The sequence below is a fragment of the Tamandua tetradactyla genome, chromosome 2 (assembly GCF_023851605.1).
Source record: "Tamandua tetradactyla isolate mTamTet1 chromosome 2, mTamTet1.pri, whole genome shotgun sequence".
NCBI classification, from domain to species: Eukaryota; Metazoa; Chordata; class Mammalia; order Pilosa; family Myrmecophagidae; genus Tamandua; species Tamandua tetradactyla.
Window position 1 is genome coordinate 138,418,317 of NC_135328.1, and position 17,825 is coordinate 138,436,141.

The 17,825-nt window shown below is 38.9% G+C and overlaps 1 protein-coding gene across 23 annotated transcripts in view; it reads right to left on the reverse strand.

The window, feature by feature from the left end:
• DISP1 (dispatched RND transporter family member 1) overlaps positions 1-17,825 on the reverse strand; it is a 290,651-nt gene that overhangs the window by 20,691 nt on the left and 252,135 nt on the right. For 22 of the 23 annotated variants that reach the window (XM_077149183.1, XM_077149182.1, XM_077149181.1 and 19 more), the window contains one exon: positions 7,459-7,556. The exons of the other annotated variant lie outside the window; for it this stretch is intronic. In XM_077149183.1, the coding sequence (XP_077005298.1) occupies positions 7,459-7,556 (98 nt within the window). The remainder of the gene's footprint in view (positions 1-7,458; positions 7,557-17,825) is intronic. 23 annotated transcript variants of the gene reach the window in all.

Below are 17,825 nucleotides of genomic sequence, written 5' to 3' on the forward strand. Positions count from 1 at the left end.
ACATGTAACTTATTAAATTCCTCCTTTAAAAAAAGCCATTCTATTTCTTGTATATGGCATTCTGGCAGCTAGCAAACTGGAATAGATTTGGGTACCGGAGAAATGGGGTGCTGCTGTGGTTTGCAAATACCAAATATGTTGGAATGGTTTTTTAAATGGATAAGGGGAAGATTTTGGAGGACTTGTGAGAAGCTTGATAGAGAAGGCCTAGACTTCAACAACAGTTGAAGAGACTGTTGGTAGAAATGTGGACTCTAAACATACTTCTGATAAAGTCTTAGAAATGAGGCACGTGGAGATCTGTGTTTTAAAATGGCAGATAATGTGGCAAAGTTGACAAGTGGCTTTGGCTGGAAGGTAGATTTTAAAAGCCATGAACATGAATATTTAGCAGAAGAGATTTCCAAATTAAATGTGGAAAGTGTAGCCTGGTTTCTCCTCACAGCTCATAGTGAAATGCGACAGGAGAGAGATAAGTTGAAAACTGAACTCTTGGGTACAAAGAAACCTGAAATTGATGTTCTGAAAATTTCTGGGCTTCTAGGATGGGAGACTCCAGAGAATGGTGCCCCATGTGAATGTGGAACCAGTCAGCCATTTCAGAGAAAGCCAGGATTGGACATGGAGTTAACCAGGAATGATGTGGGGAAACTCCTGATGTGTGATGGGCATGTTCTGAGGCTACTGCATAGAAAACCAACGAGAATGTTGCAGGATCTGTATGAAGGGAACCACTGCCAGTAGGGCCTGAGGACAGAGTAGGGACACATTGGACGAAAAATAACTTCAGAGGCAAAACCATGGAGACTGAGGACTGAAATCAAGAAGCCTGAGACCAGGAGAGTGGACCCACCCAAGCACAGGGAGAGAGTGAGTTTGCCCCGAAGGCAGAGGATGGGCCTTCCATCTCCTTGCAGGGGAAGAGTCATGCCACCTCAGGTCTTGGAGAGGATGGAACACAGTCCTTGGGATTTGGGAGAGACTGACTGCCACCACATGGAGGGGTTGATGTGTGCCCTGGAAATGGCAGAGAGCCCATCAGCCAGTGACTTCTGGAGACAAAGAAAGAAAATGCCTCCCAGGGAGCTTCATGAAACAAAAAGGCCTGGAGAGAAAGCCAGCAGATGCCACCACATTTGCCATGTGCCCTTCCAGCTGAGACAGAAATGCTGAACATCATTGGCCTTCTTGAACCAAGCTATCTTTCCCTGGATGCCTTAAATTGGACAGTGCTATAGATTTGTTTTAATTGGGACATTTTCTTGGTCTTAGAACTGTAAACTAGCAACTTATTAAATTCCCCTTTTTAAAAGCCACTCCGTTTCTGATACATTGCATTCTGGCAGCTAGCAAACTAGAACAGGTGGTTCCTTAGGAAACTAAATGTCAAGTTGCCCTATGACCCAATATGCTATTTTGAAAGGGTTATGTACCCTTGAAAAGCCATGTTTTAATCCTGATCCAATCTTGTGGGAACAACCGTTTCTTTTAATCCCTAGTACTATGGGTTGGAAACTCAATTAGATTATTTCCACAGAAATGTGGCTTACCCAATTAAGGGTATTAACCTTGATTAGATGGATATGTGACTCTACCCATTCCAGGTGGGTCTAGATTAGTTTACTGGATTCCTTAAAAATAGAATACATTTTGGAGAGAGCCACAGAGCCACAAGAACCACAGAGCCAGAATGACAAGAATCACGAGAGCCCACGCAGCCAGAGACCTGTAGACATAGAGAAGGAAAATGCTCCTGGGGGAGCTTTATGAAACAAGAGGCCTGGAGAGAAAGCTAGCAGACATCACCATGTTTGCCATGCACCCTTCCAGCTGAGAGAGAAACTCTGAACTTCACTGGCCTTTCTTAAATGATAGTAACCTCTTGTTGGTGCCTTAATTTGCACATTACTATAGATTTGCTTTAATTGGGACATTTTCAGCCTTAGAACTGTAAACTAGCAACTTATTAAATTCTCCCTTTTTAAAAGCCATTCCATTTCGGGTATATCACATTCCGGCAGCTAATAAACTAGAATACCCAGCAATAGCACTACTTGATATATAACCAGAAGAGCTGAAAGAAGTGTTCTAGTTTGCTAGCTGCCAGAATGCAACACACCAGAAACGAATTGGCTTTTAATGAAAGGGGATCTATTTCGTTAGTTCTTCAGAGGAAGGGCAGCTAACTTTCATCTCAGGTTCTTTCTTATGTGGAAAAGCACAGGACGATCTTTGCTGGCCTTCTCTCCAGGCCTCTGGGTTCCAACAACTTTCCCCAGGGTGGCTCCTTTCTGCATCTCCAAAGGCCTGGGCTGAGCTGTAAGTGCTGAGATGAGGTATGCTGAATTGCTTGGGCTGTGCTACGTTGTGCTCTCTCATTTAACCAGCCAATTAAGTCAAACATCATTCATTGCAGCAGGCATGCCTCCTAGCTGACTGCAGATGTAATCAGCAACAGATGTGGTTCACGTACCATTGGCTCATGTCCACAGCAACAGAACTAGGTGCCTTCACCTAGCCAAGTTGACAACTGAATCTAACTATCACATGTCCACCCTTTCACATGTCAACTTGGCAACTACACATGTCACCTTAAACAATATTAAGGTGCAAAAAATTCTCTTCTGGCTGTGGACCTGTCAATCTCAAAACAAGTTGTCTGGTGCCAATATGCAAAGGAGGGACATTCACAGGATACAGGTTTTCATTTCTATAGGGAGAAATTGGAAGGAACACAGATGTAAAACCTGCAGGGCAAATGCCATTGGATTTCAAAGTCTGAAAGTCATTTATCCTTCGGCTTTAGAAAGTGGCAGTCCCACTCTTTCCAAGGGCCTATGCAGTGGCCCGCCTCTTTCCAAGTCAACCTCAGGGGACACTGAGGAGACCATCTTTTTCTCAGCTCCATTCTCTCCAGGCATCGGGGCCACCCCTGGGCTCTCTGCCATTTCTGGGGCACACGCTCAACCCTTCCATGTGGTGGCAAATAGGCTCTCCCCAGTCCCCAGGGAGCGTGCTATACCTTTTCCAAGGCCTGAGCTATACAACTCTTCCACTGCAATGAGATGGGAGACTCATCCTCTGCCCTCAGGGCAAACTCACCCTCTCCATGTGTATGGGTGGGTCCACTCTTCTGGCCGAGGTTTCTTGGCTTCATACCCAAGCTTCCATGGTTCTCACGTTGCAAGCTCCAATTTGTCCCTTTGTGTTCCCCTTTGTCCAGATTGGCAGTGGTTCCATTTACATTAACAGTCTCTTCAAGCACTCTAGGACTTCTCCATCATTCTCTTCACAGTTCCTCCAAAATCTTTCCTTTAGCCATGCAAAAAACCGTTCCAACATATATGGTATTTGCAAACTGCAGCAGCACCCCACTCTCTGGTATCAAATCTTTTCTAGTTTGCTAGCTGCCAGGAATGCAACACACCAGAGACGGATTGGCTTTTAATAAAAGGGGATTTATTTCATTAGCTCTTCAAAGGAAAGGTAGCTAACTTTTATCTGAGGTTCTTTCTTACATGGGAAAGTACAGGACGATCTCTGTTGGCCTTCTCTTCAGATCTCTGGGTTCCAACAACTTTCCCCGGGGTGATTCCTTTCTGCATCTCCAAAGGCCTGGGCTGAGCTGTGAGTGCTGAGATGAGATATGTTGAGCTGTTTGGGTTGTGCTACATTGTGCTCTCTCATTTAAGCACCAGCCAATTAAGTCAAACATCATTCATTGCAGCAGGCACGCCTCCTAGCAGACTGCTGATGTAATCAGCAACAGATGAGGTTCATGTACCATTGGCTCATGTCCACAGCAACAGAACTAGGTGCCTTCACCTGGCCAAATTGACAACTGAATCTAACTATCACACAGTGACACAACCAGACATTTGCACACCAACATTCATAGTGGCATTATTCACAATTGCCAAAAGATGGAAACAATCTAAGTGCCCATCAACAGATGAGTGGATTAACAAATGTGCTATATACGTATGATGGAATATTACGCAGCAGTAAGACAAAATGACATCCTAAAACACATGACAAGACAGATGAACCTTGAGGACATAATTGCTGAGTAAATAAGCCAGATGCAAAAGGACAGATATCATATGACTCCACTTTTATGACCAAGGGAAAGGTAAAATCAGAGGCTTATAATACAGAATATAGGGGTCTTAGAGATACAAAGAAGCTAGAGATGGGTGAATGGTTACTTAACGTGGTTGAACTCAGATGTAAGGGAATAGATAGAAGTGAAGGTGGTTCACTAGTGGGTCTATAAGTAATATTACCATATTGAAGGTGAACATAATTGAAGGGGTTGTATAGACCTATTTGTCCTACTGACCAACACTACAAATATAAGTAAGTTTTTGCATGAATTAAAAAAACCAAAAAAAAGTAACATGTGGCCTTATTTATATGACTTTTGTTACTAACTATGAATTCCTCTTTGGCCTTACTGCCATGGAAGTTAGAGACAAGTTTGTAGCTTGTCACCAGCAAATGCACAGGACTGCGCATTTGTACATATGTAGGCTAAATCTTATCCTTAGCTTTATTATTTTCCTTTCATGTAATTTATTCAACTTTTTTTGTGTATGCCTTTTTGTCAGCAATTTCAACATGCTGTCTTTTATCACCTGATACATATGTATAATGATGTATAATGATGAGATAATACATCGCTTTCTTTTATGAAAGCTGTAATGACACATGACTACTTACTGGTTTTTGAGTCCATTCAGAGTCTAACATGTACTCATAGAATAAATTGCTAGTTCAACATGTACACAGAATAAATTGCTAGTTCTTAAAAAAAAAAAGATGACTCTGAGGTTAATTTGAGTGGAAAATAGTAGATATAATAAAAGAAAACAGTATAAAACAAAAAGTTGCGTGGATTATCTTTTTGATTATAGAAGCATAAAGTATGGTAGATAAAAGCACAGGCTCTGGATTTAGACTTTGTCGGGTTCAAATCCTGGACTTGCCATTTATCTCCCATGTGGCCTTTCTTCATTTATAAAATGGACCAAACAATTGTATTAAATTCATAACATTGTAGGGCGGGCCACGGTGACTCAGCAGGCAGAGTTCTCGCCGGCCATGCTGGAGACCTGGGTTGGATTCCCGGTGCCTGCCCATGTAAAAACAAATAAACAAACAAAAACCCTGCCTTAAATTCATAACATTGTGCAGTATTAAATATTTCATTAAAATGTTTAGAATACTTTCTGGCACATGGTAAATACCCAATAATTCAGTCACTTCAGCATCTTCAGGGGAGGGAAAGTCTGAAGTGAACAGCAAAGGTAGAACAACAAGGATTAAAAGGCATAGGAGTTGGGTGTATTGGTGGTTCAGTGGTAAAATGACCGTCTTCCGTGCAGGTGACCTGCGTTCAATTCTCGGACTATGCACCCCCCCCCCCCAAAAAAAAACAGGCATAGGAATTAATGAACTGTTCTCATGCACATATGCTTATAAAGTAATCAGACTGGCTTAACTTCTCATCCACTAAAAGGTGTTAACAATGACAAGGTCTCGGGAGCACTGAGTGATGTCAAGTACTTAGAAAAGTGTTTGCACATTAGTAAGTATTCTGTATATATTTTCCCCTTTAGGGGTAACTTCTTATTTAAGAAGGGTAATAATCTATCATAAGGAGTGATGCCTTCATAGCCTTCAAATAAGGAATGATAGCTGTAGAAGAAAATACGGCAAATAAAAATTAGCCATTGATTAAGAAAATCTAGTATATGTACAGATGGTTTGAGGCTTGGTTTATCTGGAGAAGAGATGAGATGACATTCACAGAAAATTTTCATATCTCAATTGGTCAAAAAGTTATTTTCACAATTGTGCCAGTTTGAAAACATATACCCCAGAAAAACCATGTTTAATTCCTGATTTAATCTTGTGGAGGCAGCCATTTCTTTTAATTTTGATTCTATGCTATAGATTGGAATATTTGATTAGATTATCTCCACAGAGTTGTGACATGCCCAAGCGTGGGTGTGACCTTTTGATTACATAGAGATGTGACTACACCCATTCAAGGTGGGGTTCTTACTGGAGCCCTTTAAGAGGGAACCATTTTGGAAAATGCTTTATAGCAACCAGAGCCAACAGAGGTCACACAGGCAGAGACCCTTGGAGATGAAGAAAGAAAATGCCACTGAGGAAGCTGTTGAAGATTATTGGAAAGAAAGCTAGCAGATGTCATCATGTGTCTTTCCAGCTGAGAGAGAAACCCTAAACATCAGCAGCGTTCTTGAGCCTCGATAACTTTCCCTGGATGTCTTAATTTGGACACTTTCTCAGCCTTTGAACTGTAAACTTTCAACTTAATAAATTCCTTTTTTTTAAAAGCCATTCTGTTTCTGGTATATCACATCCCAGCAGCTTACAGACTAAAACAACAATGGAAAACTGCCCTTGGAATGAAGCACAGAGAAAAGCCAAAAGATCTGGAAGGATCTGGAAGTAAAGTTCTCAGAAGGAACACATCTAGCAGCACAATGAGACTGCTGGTCTGGGTTATCTTTCAGTGTCCTTTCTACCTACTATTTGATTAGGTGATTCCATCGGGTTGTTAATCTACCTCTTAGCATTATTTAATTTTTAACTAATCATGATTTTTACATTTTAGAGTTATTCTAAAAAGATAATGAGCTCCTTTTCTGCTGTATTTAGTCAGGTCCATTAGTGACACCAGATGCAGAAACTGCCACTGGAAACATGAAACTGACAACTCTTCTGGCCCAGAGGCTAGTTTTATATTTTCTGATTCTGACACTCTTTCAGCTCTAGAGAAGATTAAGAAATGAAATGCCTCTTCTTTTTTGCATTCTTCTGTCTTCTAAAGCAGCAACACCTTTAGAGTTCAGTCAGGGCTGTCTAGATTGGACTACTCTGGCCATTTACATAGATACTGTATTTACAACCTTTGATGTCCCCTTTCCCAGCCTGTACCCTAAATTTTCCTGAGGTCACAGGCCCAAATATCTTATGGACTGCCAGAAAGACAAGCATTTACTGCACAATTAAGATGTTGACAAATACCTCAAGGGTGAAATGAGGGAACAATGAAGCCAGACTAGTCCTTACTTTTGGGAAAGGAAGGAAAGAAAGGAAGGAAGGAAGGGAGGGAGAGAGGGAGGGAAGAGAAAGAGAGGAAAGAAGCAAGAAAACACAACAAAAGAAGAAAAAGAGAAAATATGAGTGGGAAAGAAAAAAAAGAGTCCTTTATTAAGGAAGATGGCATGTTTTAAAGGTAGGGAAACACAGACTTTGATCTGGGATGTGAAAGAATGCAAAGCTCATCTGCCAGTATTTACTCCTCAGTAGGTAGGCAACTTAGGTACTTTAATCTTCTGATCAGCATCAGGGTCAGGAGTAATAGGAGTTCAATAATATAACCTTATTTGGTTAAATAGATTTCAGTTTTACTTTACGTACCCTTGAATTATCTACATTGCACATTGATTTAATTGCAGGTAAATTCCATAATGTCTCCCCTCCAGTTGAAGTAAATACCACTCTGGAGTATCGGTCACCTGATGATATGAAAAAAAAAAAGAAAAAGATTTATAAATTAATCATTTATTTCATCAGACTCAGTATTCAGAAACAATTTAAACTGGCAAGCCACATGGACAATTCATTGTCAATGGAGAATCCTTTTCTTCGATGAATTTTAGGAGAAAATCTTGGGAAAAAAGCAAGCTTAGAATGTTGTCTTAGTTCAAGGTCCTTCTCTAGTTCCTATTTCTTAAAATTATAGGAATTATATAACAAATCTATTTTTGATCAGACTATAATTAGGAAGAATAATACAGAAGGATTTGCAACAGGAAATTAATTGAATGCCTCCTGTTCAATTTCACAATGCATTACCAAAATAGTTTACATAGTCAAAGAATGATCAGTAGGGAATATCAAGAATGGATTATGTGGAAGCTTCCTAGACCAAGATGGTGGCATAAGATGCTCAAGAGTGCTGTTCTCCCACAGAATCTTTGAACAACTACCAAACACTGGCAGGGTCATTATCATCAAATCTCCAGAAAATATTTAAAGGGTTGAAATAATTGGGCAAGTATTCAATCAAGAAAATGTAGCTTTAAAAAACGGTAGAAGCCCCTGGAAGCCCTTGCTGTCCCCCACTTCCCACTCTCCTCACATCCCACAAAACCTACACTAGATGTGGAGCCAGGCTGCACTTCCATTGTGGGTCTCTGGCCCTATTCCAGAGACAGCACAGTAATCTCTATGAATATGGTATCATTCCCAAAAGTATAAACACTGAACCAGGAAACTATTCGCAGGGTGCCCTCCCAAATTTGCCCTTCAAGCATATTCAACTTGCCACAATAGTTAAATCACCATAAGAAACAATGAACTTGAAGTGGCCTAGGGGAAAAGATTAACTACTTTAAGGTATGCAATAGAGCACCCCAGAGGGGGTAAAAACGTCTATTTCATAAGGAATAGGAGGGACACTGGAATTCCTGAAAATGGGGAAGTCCTTAGGTCACAAGCAAGCACAAGCCCAGAACAAGACTCAGACTCAGAAAAAAAGGAGAGAACCTTACATCTCACATTCACCTTTGGCTGATCTTCTTAGAAAGGCTAACCTATGAAAGAGACACTAGTCAAAGCAGAGCCAATTTGCAGACTGTGAAAGGTGATTTTGGACTTATTTGTTTTGTTAGTCCCTGGTACTCTGTCATATGACTATCTAGATACAAACTTAAAGGAACAGACAGCTCAGGACTAAATCTTGGAGTAAACACTTTAAAACATTAATATACACAGAATACAACAAAAGATAACAAGACATACAAAGAAACAGGAAAGTATGGCCCATCCAAAAGAGTAAGTTAAAAATTCATACACCATCAATGAAGAAGACCAGACTTTGGACTTATTGGACAAAGACTAAAAAAATATAATCCTCAATATGCTCAATGAGATGAAGGAAACACCAGAATTGAAGGATATCAGGAAAAAAAATGAATGAACAATATGCAAACTTCAGTGAAAAGACAGAAAATGTAAAAAAGGAATGGAACAGAAATAATGGAGTTAAAAGACCGAGATAACTGATATGAAAAATTCCCTAGAGGGTTTATTTTCCAAGAGCAGGAGAAAGAATCAGTGAACTTGGAGAAAAGATACCGAAACGATTCAGGCTGAGCAGCAGAAAGAAAAAAGAATGAAAACAAGTGAACAGAGTCTAAGAAGCCTGTGGGATACCATCAAACATACCAATACACGCATTATGGGAATCTTTGAAGAAGAAAAAAAGGGGCAGAAGAAATAGTCAAAGAAACAATGGTAAAAATTTTCCCCCAATTTAACAAAAGACAAGAATATGCACATTCATGAAGCCCAGCAAATCCCAAACAGGATAAACTACAAGAAAACCAACCCAGACACATAGTAGTCAAACTGTCAGATGCAAGGACAAGAATAGAGTTCTAAAAACTGCAAAAAAAAAAAAAAAAAGAGGCAACATGATACATATAAAGGAGTCCCAATAAGATTAAGTTCCAATTTCTTATCAAAAACCATGGAAGTAAGAAGGCAGGGCGATAAAATATTTAAAATACTCAAAGAAAACAGTTGCTATAAAGAATTTTAGATTTGGTGAGGCTATTTTTTTAAAAATGAGGGAGAGATGAAGACATTTCCAGACAATAAAAGTTGTGGGAATTCATCACCACTGTCTAAGACTGGCCTTACAAGCAATGCTGAAGAGAGTTCTTCAGACCGAAAGAAATAAATACCTCCAGTAAAGGTAACCAAGTGAATATTTATAAGTGCCAGCACTATTGTATTGAATTTTTTTGTTATGTAACTCTATTTTTTTACTTCTTACAGATTCTGAAATACAAAGGAATAAAAATTATAAATCTATGATACTGGACAAACAACATAAGAAGATGGTTTGAAAATGTTATGTACCTCAGGAAAACCATGTCCTTTTTCCTGATCCAGCCTTGTTGGGGTAGCCATGTTTCTTTAATCCTGACTCAATATTTTAGGGTAGAAACCTTTGCTTAGATTGTTTTCATGAAGATTGACCCATTCAATTGTGGGCATGACTTTTTGATTATATTACTTCTATGGAGATGTGGCCTTTTGATTAGATAGAGATGTGACTCTGACAATTCAAGGTGGGTCTTCATTAGTTTTAAAGGACTAGAGTCCTTTAAAAGAGGAAACATTTTGGAGAAAGTTCAGAGCCTACAGAGATAAAGATGTTTGGAAATGCAGAAGCTCTAGGAGATGCCAGGAACTGAGAGAGCTGGCAGAAGCTAGACAGTTGCTTAAGAGTTGACAGAGATGCAGGCATGTGAAGATGCTTGGAGTGCCGACAGAGAGAACAGATGCCTAAACACAGACATTTGGAAATGTAGAGCCCAGCAGACATCACTATGTGCTTCCTATGAGATGCTAAGCAAGCCAGAACCCAGAGTTGTGTCCCAGAAAAGCTAAGTGAAGGCCCACAGACACTTAAGAGAGGAAACCAGTGGTATCAGAAGCTGGAAACAACAGAACTTAGGACAAGGACCAGCAGATGCCAGAAACCTGCCTTTCCATGTGACAGATATAGGCTTTCCTTGAGGCAAATTATCTTTCTCTGGATAGTTGGACAGTTAAACAAATATTTTTGTTGAGATATCTCCATACACATACAGTCCATCCAAAGTATACAATCAATGGCTCACTGTTGGGGACCAGAGGCTAACCTAAGATAGCGATTGAGCCAACATGGCCACCCCGGCTAATGCAATGGCATCTATATAGTACAACAAGGTTCTTCATGGAAATAGGTTCCCGCCGGGACCTTCCCGCCGGCGCGAACTCCCCACCAATTATCTAACCAGCCCTTCCCACCGGCGTGAACTCCCTCCTATCATAATGCCCCACATACCCTACTCCCTCCCCAAGCCGGTATATATACACCCGGCTTGCTTAATAAAATTTGCAGCTTGATCAGAATCCTGTCTTGCTGCCCTTCTTGCGTCTCTCTGTCTCATAGCCATTCTTCCCTCAGCAGGTGGCGGACCCCGTTGACTGTCCTGCGGGTCAGGACAGCTCACAATATCATCACAAAGTTATATATTCATTACCATGACCATTTTTAGAATATTTGCATCACTCCAGAAAAAGAAAAAAAGAAAAAAACCTCATATATCCCATATTCCTTAACTGCCCCTCTTATTAACCACTAGTATTTCAATCTATCCAATTTTTTTTACTCCTTACCCACCCCCTATATTTATTTTTTGTCCTTATTTTTTTACTCATTTGTGCATACCCTGGATAAAAGGAGCATAAGCTACAAGGTTTTCACAATCACACAGCCACATTTAAAACCTAATAGTTATATGATCATCTTCAAGAATCAAGGCTACTATCAGTTCAACAGTTTCAGGTAATTCCTTCTAGCCATTCCAATACACCATAAACTAAAAAGGGATATCTATATAATGCATGAGAATAACCTCCAGGATAATATTTCAACTCTGTTTGAAATCTCTTGACCACTGAAACTTTATTTTGTCTCATTTTTCTCTTCCCCCTCTTAGTCAAGAAGGTTTTCTCAATTCCATGATGTTGGGTCCTGGCTCATCCTGGGAGTCCTACCCCATATTGCCAGGGAGATTTACACCCCTGGGAGTCATGTCCCACATAGTGGGGGAGGGCAGTGAGTTCACCTGCCAAGTCGGCTTAAAAACAGAGGCCACATCTGAGCAACAAAAGAGGTTCTCTGGGGTGACTCTTAGGAATAATTATAAGTTTGGACGTTCTTATGGTCTTAGAACTGTAAACCTGTAACTTAAAAAATTCCCTTTTTAAAGGCCATTCCATTTCTGGTATATTCCATTCCATATATCCAGCAGTATTTAGCAAACCAACACAGAAGATATAATTTGTAACATGTAAATAAAAAGGTGGGGATCCACGCACTTACCCAAAAACAAACAAACAAAAAAGTCAACAAATGGTGCTGCAATACTCACATGGAAAAATAATGTGATCCCACCATACTGCATACCAAAAAAAAGAAAGGAAACAATATATATTTGTATATATATATGCTACTGGAGTTAGGACAGTATCAAATCAAACATGACTTTATAGATTTAGGACTTAAATTTCAGCCCCAAGGTAACTATAAAGAAACTATATGAAAACTATATAAAGAAAGAAATGAGAAGGGACTCAACAGAGTACAATACGAAAAATCAAATAATGTTGGAAGTAGGCATTAATGGCAGAATTGAGGGAAAAAACAGTCCAAGACTTATAAAAACCAAACTAAAATATCAGAAGAAAGTCCTGCATTATCAGTAGTATCTTTAAATATAAAGGGATTAAACTCTCCAATCAAAAGGCAGACAGTGGCAGAATAGATTAAAAAGTATGACACAACTCTATGCTGTTTACAAGTGACTCACCTTAAATTGAAAGATATAAATAGGTTGAAAGTGAAAACATGGAAAAATATATACCATGCAGGTAGTAATCAAGAGAGCTGGGAATAGCTAACTAATATAATACAGATAAAATAGAGTTTAAGTAAAAACCTGTTATAAGAGACAAAGAAGGTCACTATAAACTGATAGGGGGCCAATTCAGCAAGAAGACATAACAATTATAAATGTATATACACTGCTCTAGTTTGCTAGCTGCTGGAATGCAACACACCAGAGATGGATTGGTTTTTAATAAAAGGGGATTTATTCAATTAGTTTTTCAGAGGAAAGGCAGCTAACTTTCAACTGAGGTTCTTTCTTATGTGGGAAGGCACAGGGTGATCTCTGCTGGCCTTCTCTCCAGGCCTCTGGGTTCCAACAACTTTCCCCAGGGTGATTCCTTTCTGCATCTCCAAAGGCCTGGACTGAGCTGCGAGTGCTGAGATGAAGCATGGTGAGCTGCTTTTGCTGTGCTACGTTAAGCTCTCTCATTTAAGCACCAGCCAATTAAACCAAACATCATTCACTGCAACAAGCACGCTTCCTAGCCGACTGTAGATGTAATCAGCAACAGATGAGGTTCACACGCCATTAGCTCATGTCCACAGCAAAAGATCCAGACACCTTCATCTAGCCAAGTTGACACCTAAACCTAACTACCACATGCACCTAATGGCAAAACCCCCAAATATATGAAGCAAATATTGACAGATTAGAAAGGAAAAATAGAAAGTTCTATATTAATAGTAGGAAACTTCAATACACCACTTTGAATTATGAACAGAGTACTTATATAGAAAATCAACAAGGAAATAGAAGAATTGAACAATAATATAAATGATCTAGACCAAACAGGCATATATAGACTACTTCACCCAATAGACACATATTAAGTTACAAAACAAGTTCTAATAAATTCAAAACTATCAAAGTCATACAATGTATCTTCTTCAACCACAAGGGAATAAAGTTAGAAATCAATTACAGAGGCAGAAATGAAAAATTCACAAATATGTGGAAATTAAACAATGTACTCTTAAACAACCAGTGGATCAAAGAGGAAATCACAAGGGAAATTAAAAAATACTTTGATGCACATGAAAATGAAAATGCAACATACTAAAACATGGGAGGCCCAAAAGTCAATGCTGATAGGGAAATTTATAGCTGTAAATGCTTATATTAAAAAAAAAAAGAAAGATCTCAAAGTAGATCACAACCAGAGGATCTAGAAAAAGAAGAGCAAACTAAACTTAAAGTGACCAGAAGGAAGGAACTAACAAAGATTGGAGAAGAGATAAATGAAACAGAGACTATAAAAACAATAGAGAGAATAATACAAAAGAAAAGTTTGTTCTTTGAAAAGATATATATGATCAACAAACCTTTCACTAGACTGACAAAGAAAAAAGGGAAGTCGCAAGTAAGTTAAATCAGAAATGAGAGGGGGGCATTACTAGTCACAGAAATAAAAAGGACTATAAAAGGATACTATGAACAACTGTAGACCAGCAAATCAGATAACCTATATTAAATGGACAAATTCCTAGAAACACACAAACTACCTACACTGATTTGAGAAGAAATAGAAGACCTCAACAGACCAAGAGCAAGTAAAGAGACTGAACTGGTCATCAAAAACCTCCCAACAAAGGAAACCCAGGGAACAGATTGCTTCACTGGTGAATTTTACCCAACGGTTTAAGAAAAATTAATACCAATTCCACGCAAATTCTTCCAAAAACTTAAGAGTAGGGAACACTCCCTAACTCATTCTATGAGGCCAACATCAACAAGCACCAAAGCCATAAAAAGATACCACAAGAAAAGAAAATTACCAACCAAATATTCCTTATGAATATAGATTAAAAAAATCAACTAGCAAATCAAATCCAACAGCATATTAAAGGTATTATACATCATGACCAAGTAGTATTTATCTCAGATATGCAAGGGTGGTTCAACATAAGAAAATCAATTAATGTAATACTCCACATTAACAGAATGAAGGGAAAAAACCCTGTATGATCATCTCAATTGACTCATAAAAGGCATTTGACAAAATCCAGTACCTGTTCTGATAAAAGCACTTAGAAAATTAGGAATAGAGTAATGGAATATACCCTGCAGGTTTTTGGAACTGCATGGGTCCTGTGACCCCTGTTTTCCTTTCAATTTCTCCCTATGGCACTGGGGGCATGATCCTATGACTGTTTCTCTTTTGTATATTGGCAGCAGACAACTTCTGAGCTTCACAAAGCCAGAGGAGAATATTTTGCCGTAGGGCAGACCATCATTGTAACTGACTTTGACAAGATTTTGTACTGTTTCTGACTTTGTATTGTATTAGAATTGTTACTGAAACGGTTTAAACCTTTTGTGATATTGTGATGGAATGAATGTTTTTGTATATGGAAGAACATATCTTTTGGGGTAGTATGTGCTGGTTTGAAATTGTTATGTACTCCAGAAAAGCCATATTCTTTTTCCTAATCCAGTCTCCTGGGGACAGACCTTATTTAGGGTAGGACCTTTTGATAAGGGGTTTCCATAGAGATGTATCTCTGCCCATTTAAGGTGGTTCTTAATATGCTTACTGGAGTCCGTTAAGAGAGAACCATTTTGGAAAAAGCTCAGAGGTGACACTGATAGAGACATTCTGAAATGCAGAAACAAAATGCCCACAGGGAAGCTGTTTGAAACCAGAAGCCAAAGGGCCAGCAGATCCAACTATGTGCCTTCCCAGCTGATAAAGATGTTCCAGACACCACTGGTCTCTTTTTAAGTCAAGGTATCTTTATCTGGATGCCTTAGTTTGGACATTTTTATAGCCTTAGAAATATAAACTTGCAACTTAATGAATCCCCTTTATAAAAGCCAACCTATTTCTGGTATACTGCATTCCGGCAGCATGAGCAAACTAAAACAGTGGGTCTTACTTCTTTTACTGGAGTTCTTAATGGGAAGATAAAAGACAAAAAAAGCTCAGAGAATTTAGAGAGCAAAAGTCCTCAGAGGAGCTGAGAGAGGAAGCCACTAAAGTCAGAAGCTGAAAACAATGAAACCAGGAGAGAAGGACCAGCAGGCACCAGCCATGTGCGTTTCCATGTGACAGAGGTGTCCCACATGCTGGTGGCCTTTTTTCACAGAAGGTATTGTCCTGCTGATGCCTTCATTTGGACATTTTTATGGGCTTGCACGGGTATATTTGTAAGCTAACAAATTCCCATTGTAAAAGCCAACCCATTTCGGGTATATTGCATCCTAGCAGCTTTAGCAAACTGAAAACAATATGTTATTTGAATAAAAACTAAAAAAAAAAAAAAAAAAATCACATAGGAGTGCACAACACAAACAGTAAATCCTATTATAAACTGTTTTAGTTTGCTAGCTGCCGGAATACAATATACCAGAAACAGAATGGTTTTTAAAAGGGGGAATTTAATAAGTTGGTAGTTTATAGTTCTAAAGCCGAGAAAATGTACCAATTAAAGTAAGACTATAGAAATGTCCAATCTAAGGCATCCAGGGAGAGATACCTTGGTTCAAGAAGGCCGATGAAGTTCAGGGTTTCTTTCTCAAGTGGAAGGGCACATGGTGAGCATGGCATCATCTGCTAGCTTCTTTTCCTGGCTTCCTGTTTCATGAAGCTCCCCAGGAGGCATATTCCTTCTTCATCTCCAAAGGTCACTGGCTGGTAGACTCTGCTTCTCCTGGCTATGTAATTCTGCTCTGCTCTCTCTGAATCTCTTATTCTCCAAAATGTTTCCCCTTTTATAGGACTTAAGAAACTAACCAAGACCGAACCAAATGGGTGGAGACACGCCTCTACCTAATCCAGCTTAACAACCACTCTTGATTAAATCACATCTCCAGGGAGGTGATCTAATTACAGTTTCAAACGTATAATACTGAATAGGGATAAGAACAAACAGCTGCCTTTACAAAATGGGGTTAGGATTTAAACATGGCTTTTCTAGGGTACATACATCATTTTAAGCCAGCACATAAATGATAGATTATAGTTTTTGTTTGTTTGTTTGTTATTGTTTTTTTTTTTGGGGGGGTGCATGGTCCCAGAATTGAAACCGGGTCTCCCGCATGTAAGGCGAGAGCATTCTACCACTATGCAAGGTGTCAATAATAGGATGCTGTATGGAAACGCCGTATTTTATGCATGATTTTTCTGTAAATCTACAATTTCTCTTAACAATAAGAACAACAAAAAGAATTGACAGCAGGAACTTGAACAGACATTTCTGCACCAATGTTCATAGTAGCATGATTTACAATTGTCCAAAGTGGAAACAACCCAAATGTCCATCAATAGATGAATGGATAAACAAAACGTGGTATTTATACATGTGGTGCTTTGGAACTGTATGTACTCCAGAAAATCATGTTCTTAAAGCTAATCCATTCCTATGAGTATAAACCTATTGCAAGTAGGTTTTCACGAGGTCACTTCAGTTAGGGTGTGGTCCAGGGTAGGTCTTAATCCTCGTACTGGAGTCCTGTATTAGGAAATGAAATTCAGACAAAGAGAAAGTCAGGGAACAAGAAGCTGAAAGCAAGGAAACCTGCAAGAGAAGGGAGTAAACAGCAGATGCCACTATGTTTCTTGCCATGTGACAGAGGAATCCAGGATTGCTAGTAGCTAGTCTTCAAGAAGAAAGCATTGTCCTGATGATGGCTTGATTTGGACATTTTCACAGCCTCTTTAAAACTTTAAGCTTGTAAGCTAATACATTCCTATTTTGTTAAAAGCCAACCCATTTTATGGTACCTTGCTTTCAGAAGTCTAGCAAAACTAAAAAAACATATAATGGGATATTGTTTAGCCATAAAAAAGAATGACATTCTGATACATGCAACCACATGGATGAACCCTGAAGACATCATATTTAGTGAAATAAGCCAGACACAAAGAACAAATAAGTAATGAATAACAAATGCTCAACAAATACTGTTTTTGCCTTGTCAGTCATTAGAAAAGACTTAACATGAACCAAATACAACAAAGTAGGTTAATTTTATGTTATCTAAAATGTCTAAATGTGCTAACAAAGAAAACCAATTTGCAAATTTAAGATGTACACTTCATTACTAAAAGTTTTAGTTGTAATCATGAAGTCTTCTTTAGTAGACTCTTCATCAAATGGCTCTATCTTATGCTGATTGACTTTGGAGAGCACAATAAGCCTTTCACATGAATGAAAACATTTTCATTTACACAGAGTCTGTAAAGGCTTTAATCAAGGCAGAACCTATTACTCATGTGAAAATAAATTAGAGTTAAATACTGAAATATAAACAATAATGTATTTCATGGAT